We start from the raw sequence: 4,975 nt of genomic DNA on the forward strand, positions 1-4,975 counted from the left end.
TGTGTTTTAAAACAAACACAACTAATGTGCTGAAGGTGATTCAGACCAATAGGTCACCAAAGTAAGTTTGAGGCTCCGCGACGACAGGGAGGCCTGCGGGCCTGCGATGCGTCTTCTGGCCACGAGAGGACGCCCGGCCGCCGCACTGGGCGGGGCTGGCCGGTGGGTCTTAAGCCCGCGGCCTGCAGGCCGGCCCGCGCTCCGCCAGCCCCGGCGCCATGGCCGTCCCTGACGCCGCTGCGCCCGCAGAGCCCGACGGGCACACGGAGCCCCCCTCCGCGGAGAGGCTGCTCAGCGTGCTGCCCGCGTCGCCGCGGATTCGGGTCAGGCCCTGGTGGTTTCCCGCGCAGGAGCTGAGCGTCCCTCTGGTGTTCCACCTGGAGGCCTGGGTGGCGGATAGGATCTTCGGTGAGCATCCCCGGCCCGCCCAGCCCCGGTTGCCAGCCCTCAGCCCCTCCCTTCCCCGCTGACGTTCCCTGCCAAGGCTCAGAGTCCTTACCTGGTCAGGCCCGGACCGAGCTGTGATCCCAGAAATGGAGTGGATGAGCCAGGCTTTGCTGAGCGTGGACACCGTGAACTCTGGAAAGCTAGCGGAAATCTCCGTTTTTGGACGGCCTGGTGTACAGAACCGAGTGAGGAGCATCCTCTTGAACCTGGCGTCGTGGCACCTTGAACAACAGGTCCAGCGAGGTGAGAGCTTGACAGTCCACTCGAAGAAGCCTCAGGTGATCCCTGTACCGTGTGACTTCTCCCCAGCCTCCCTGAACTTTCTCACAATTTCTTGCTATTCCCAAATCCCAGGAAACTGCATAAGGGCCCTTAGGATGACCTTGAGAAAGAAAGGGGAGGTCAGACCCCCAGATCCATCCGTGTCCATCACTGCCTGTCAGTCTTTGGAGGGATACGTAGCTATTCCCAGAACTCCACTCAGGGCCTCAGCTTTTAAAAACAATGTTGCTAGATCTCCGTGCTCTTCCTCTTCTTAATCTCGGAGTAGCTTGAACATCCCTCCTAGCAGATGGTTCATATTAACTGCTTATCTTCCAGTTAGGATAAAACAACTTGAGGAGTTTCTGAAGTTCCGTGCCTCAAGGCCAGAGGCTCCCAGCTTCCTGTTTAATACCACAGAATCCTCAGGAGCATCATGAGGACAGCCCTGCTTCTACTACAGAAGTTAAAGAGAAATATATTAAGTCACTGTATTTTTTTTTTTTCTGTGCCTTCATGAATAGTGACCTTTTTTTCAAATACAGTTTGTAGAACTATTAATTATAGAAATGACTTTTGTGTGACATAAGGATTTTTGCTCACCAAAAATAAAGCAAATTTATAAAAATATTCACTGCTCACATGTACATGTGAAGGGTGGGTAGGTTGATATCAGTATATTTTGAGGGTTCATTAATTATTTGACAAGCTCTCCATGTCCACACAGCCCTCTGAGGCAGTCACTTTGAAGCCGGTAGCTTAACCTGGCAGACTAAGTGTGTGGTGCTTGGAGTTCATCATACCCTCCTGAAGCATGGGGGCAAGCTGAAAGGGTCAGCACTTGTTATGCCAGTGCTACCATTCATCACAAAGAGCCAGGGTCCCAGGCTTTTTGCCTGTGGAAGATGTTGGCCTGAGAGCCAGCTGTTCTTGTGGCCTAGTGATGCCTCCCAGGTGTTCTTCATGGATCAGGCTGCTTTCCCTTTACCCACTACACAGTAATGACTGGTCTGAAAGACAGCATCTTCCCTTGCTGAGGCCACTTTCAGAAAGCAGGTTCTCAGGTCAGGAAGTACAAGAGCTCAGTGGGTTTAGACAAAATTGGGAGGTTGACTTGAATTTTTTTGTTTTCAGGTAGGTTCTCATTTTAGCCCAGGATGACCTAAAACTCTGTAGTCTCAGGCTGGCCTCGAACAATCCTACAGCTGCCTCCCAAGTGCTGGGATTAAAGGCATGACCCACCTAGGCCAGACTGACCTGGAATTCACTATGTAATCTCAGGGTGGCCTCGAACTCCCAGTGATCCTTCTACCTCTGCCTCCCCAGTACTGGGATTAAAGGCATGTGTCACCACGCCTGGCTCAACTTTTGAATTTTTTTTTTTTTTTTTTTGAGGTATGGTCTCGCTCTAGCCCAGGCTGACCTGGAATTCACTCTGTTGTCTAAGGGTGGCCTTGAACTCACAGCGATCCTCCTACCTCTGCCTCCTGCTGGGATTAAAGGCGTGTGCCATCCACCATGCCCGGCAATGTTTGAATTTTTTAAAATGTTGACAATAAGGAATACTACATCCTTGAAGTTCTATCTCACAAAAGCCTTTATACTTGAACATTGCCTCATTTTATTCAGCTTTTCTTTGTTCACTCCTATCATGGCTTCTTACAACTCTAAAGATCATTTTTGGCAGTACTTAGGAATTGAATTTACTATGTAAGAAGATTTTTTTTTTTCTTTTGATTTTTCGAGGTAGGGTCTCAGGCTGACCTGGAATTCACTATGTACTCTCAAGGTGGCCTTAAACTCATGGCAATCCTCCTACCTCTGCCTCCTGAGTGCTGGGATTAAAGGCATGTGCCACCACACCTTGCTTAAGATTTTTATCTGAGCTTTTGTAACAGTGGTCCATTATTATCCACCCTCTTATGTCTCAAAATTTTTTATTTTTAGTTTTTGGTTTTTCGAGGTAGCGTCTCACTCTAGCCCAGGCTGACCTTGAATTCACTCTGTCTTTTCAGGGTAGCCTCGAACTCCCAGGGATCCTCCTACCACTGCCTCCTGAGTGCTGGCATTAAAGGCATGCGACACCAAGCCCCGCTTTCTCAAAGTTTTTTGCGCAATATTTGAATAATCTATGTGATTACTCATAGTTACTAACAGCAAAGGCAGTTATGAATTGCATTACTTCCAGATTAACCAGGATGAAGAAGAGGAAGATGAGGATTATTAAAACACTGGTCTGGGAGCAGGGTGTGGTTGCATACACTTTTAGTCCCATCACTTGGGAATGCTGAGGTAGGAGGATTGCTGTGAGTTTGAGGCCACCCTGAGTAGTAAATTCCAGGTCAGCCTGTGCTAGAGTGAAACCTTGCCTCAACAAAACAAAACAAACAAATCTACTGGTCTGGAATATTTTGTGTGAATTCATAGATAAAACTTAGGAACAAAATTTTGCAGGCTGGTGAGATGGCTTAGATATTTAGGACTTGTTAGCAGAGCCTAATGACCAGGGTTCAATTGCTCAATATCCACGTAAAAGCCAGGTGGACAGAGTGGCACATTGCATCTGTAGAGGGTGGAGGCCCTGTATAACAGCCTGCAAAACCAAAAGACCTAGGATTGATTCCCCAGGACCCAGGTAAGGTAGTTCATATGTCTGGAGTTCATTTACAGTGGCTTAAGGCCCTGGTGCAACCATCCTCTCTCTCTTTCTCTTTCTCTGCTTATTTTTCTCTCTCTTTCAGATAACTAAGATAAATATTTGGGGCTGAAGAGGAAAAAAATAAAAAAAAAAACAAAAACAAAAACAAACCAACAACAGGCATGTTGTTGTATGCCTTTAATCCCAGCATTTGGGAGGCAGAGGTAGGATCACTGAGTTTGAGGCGACCCTGAGACTGTATAGTGAATTCCAGGTCAGCTTGGGCTAGAGTGAAACCCTGTCTTGAAAAAAGTTTTTATTTTATCTACCTATTTATTTGAGAGAAAGAGGCAGATAGTATGGGTGTGCCAGGGCCTCTAGCCACTGCAAACAAACTCCAGACACATGTACCACTTTGTGCATCTGGCTTACGTGGGTACTGGGGAATCAAACCTGGGTTCTTTGACTTCATAGGCAAGCACCTTAGCTGCTAAGCCATCTCTCCAGTCTACTTAATATATCTTTAGCTGGAATTCCCCAAACACATCTTAGGGCTGGACTCTAGGATCTTCCCACACTGACACCTGTAGTCAGACAGTTACAAGCTTGAATAAAACTCCTGTATCTATTGGGGCACATCCATTCAACTACCATACCCTAGCATGCCTATTCTGTTTGTCTGTTTCTCTTCTTTCTCTCTGCAAATAAATAGATAAAAATGTTTAAAGCATTTTAAAAATATATTTTACTTATTTGAGAGAGAGAGAGAATTGGCACACCAGGGCCTCCAGCCACTGCAAATGAATTCCCCTTGTGCGTCTGGCTTACATGGGTCCTGGAGAATGGAACCAGTGTCCTTTGGTTTTGCAGGCAAATGCCTTAACTGCTAAGCCCAGCATTTTTTTTTTTTTTACATAAGAATGTTTTTATTTTATGGAGTTAAGTCAATTATGGTTTCTTCTGGTTTTCCAGATGTCTAGCCCATCCTTTTAAACTTAGGAGCTCTTGGTTTTTCTTGTAGAAGTTTGTCACATTTTTTTTTTTTCTGGTGGAAATTTGACAGAATCATTAAAACATTTTTTAAATTTATTATGAGAGAGAGAGAGGCAGATAGAGAACAGGCATCTCCAGAGCCTCCAGCCACTGCAAACAAACTCCAAATGCATGCACAACCTTATGTATCTGGCTTTTGAGGGTCCTTGGGAATTGAACCTGAGATTTTTGGCTTTGCAGGCGAGCACCTTAACTGATAAGCCTTCTCTCCAGCCCTGGAATGTTTTTATTTTTTAACTTTATTTATTTATTTTTTGGTTTTTTGAGGTAGGGTCTCACTCTAGTCCAGGCTGACCTGGAATTCACTATGGATTCTCAGGGTGACCTTGAACTAACAGCAATTCTCCTACCTCTGTCTCCCGAGTGTTGGGATTGAAGACATGCACCACCACACCCAGCTATTTTTTAACTTCTAACTTTATTTATTTAAGAGGGAGAAAGAGGCAGAGAGAGGGAAAGAGAGAATGGGTGTGCCAGAGCCTCCAGCCACTGCAAACGAACTCCAGGTGCATGCGCCCCCTTGTGCATCTGTCTTACATGGGTCCCGGGGAATCAAACAGAAGTCCTTTGGGCTTT

The 4,975-nt window shown here is 46.2% G+C and overlaps 1 protein-coding gene across 1 annotated transcript; it reads left to right on the forward strand.

The window, feature by feature from the left end:
* Positions 1–218: 218 nt before the first annotated feature.
* On the forward strand, positions 219–1,312 carry LOC101602313 (oocyte expressed protein). The gene is made up of 3 exons (XM_004660407.2): positions 219–408; positions 508–690; positions 1,048–1,312. The coding sequence occupies exons 1-3, from the start codon at positions 219–221 to the stop codon at positions 1,146–1,148; spliced, it is 474 nt and encodes a 157-aa protein (XP_004660464.2). The 3' UTR covers positions 1,149–1,312.
* Positions 1,313–4,975: the final 3,663 nt, after the last annotated feature.

This window comes from Jaculus jaculus, chromosome 10, assembly GCF_020740685.1.
Source record: "Jaculus jaculus isolate mJacJac1 chromosome 10, mJacJac1.mat.Y.cur, whole genome shotgun sequence".
Classification (NCBI taxonomy): Eukaryota; Metazoa; Chordata; class Mammalia; order Rodentia; family Dipodidae; genus Jaculus; species Jaculus jaculus.

What these genes read in the sequence shown, in the direction of transcription:
- LOC101602313 (XM_004660407.2), top strand. Translation starts at nt 219, where the DNA reads ATGGCCGTCCCTGACGCCGCTGCGCCCGCAGAGCCCGACGGGCACACG. An exon ending in GGTGGCGGATAGGATCTTCG is followed by an intron (nt 409 to 507) that starts GTGAGCATCCCC and finishes TTACCTGGTCAG; the next exon opens with GCCCGGACCGAGCTGTGATC. An exon ending in TGAACAACAGGTCCAGCGAG is followed by an intron (nt 691 to 1,047) that starts GTGAGAGCTTGA and finishes CTTATCTTCCAG; the next exon opens with TTAGGATAAAACAACTTGAG.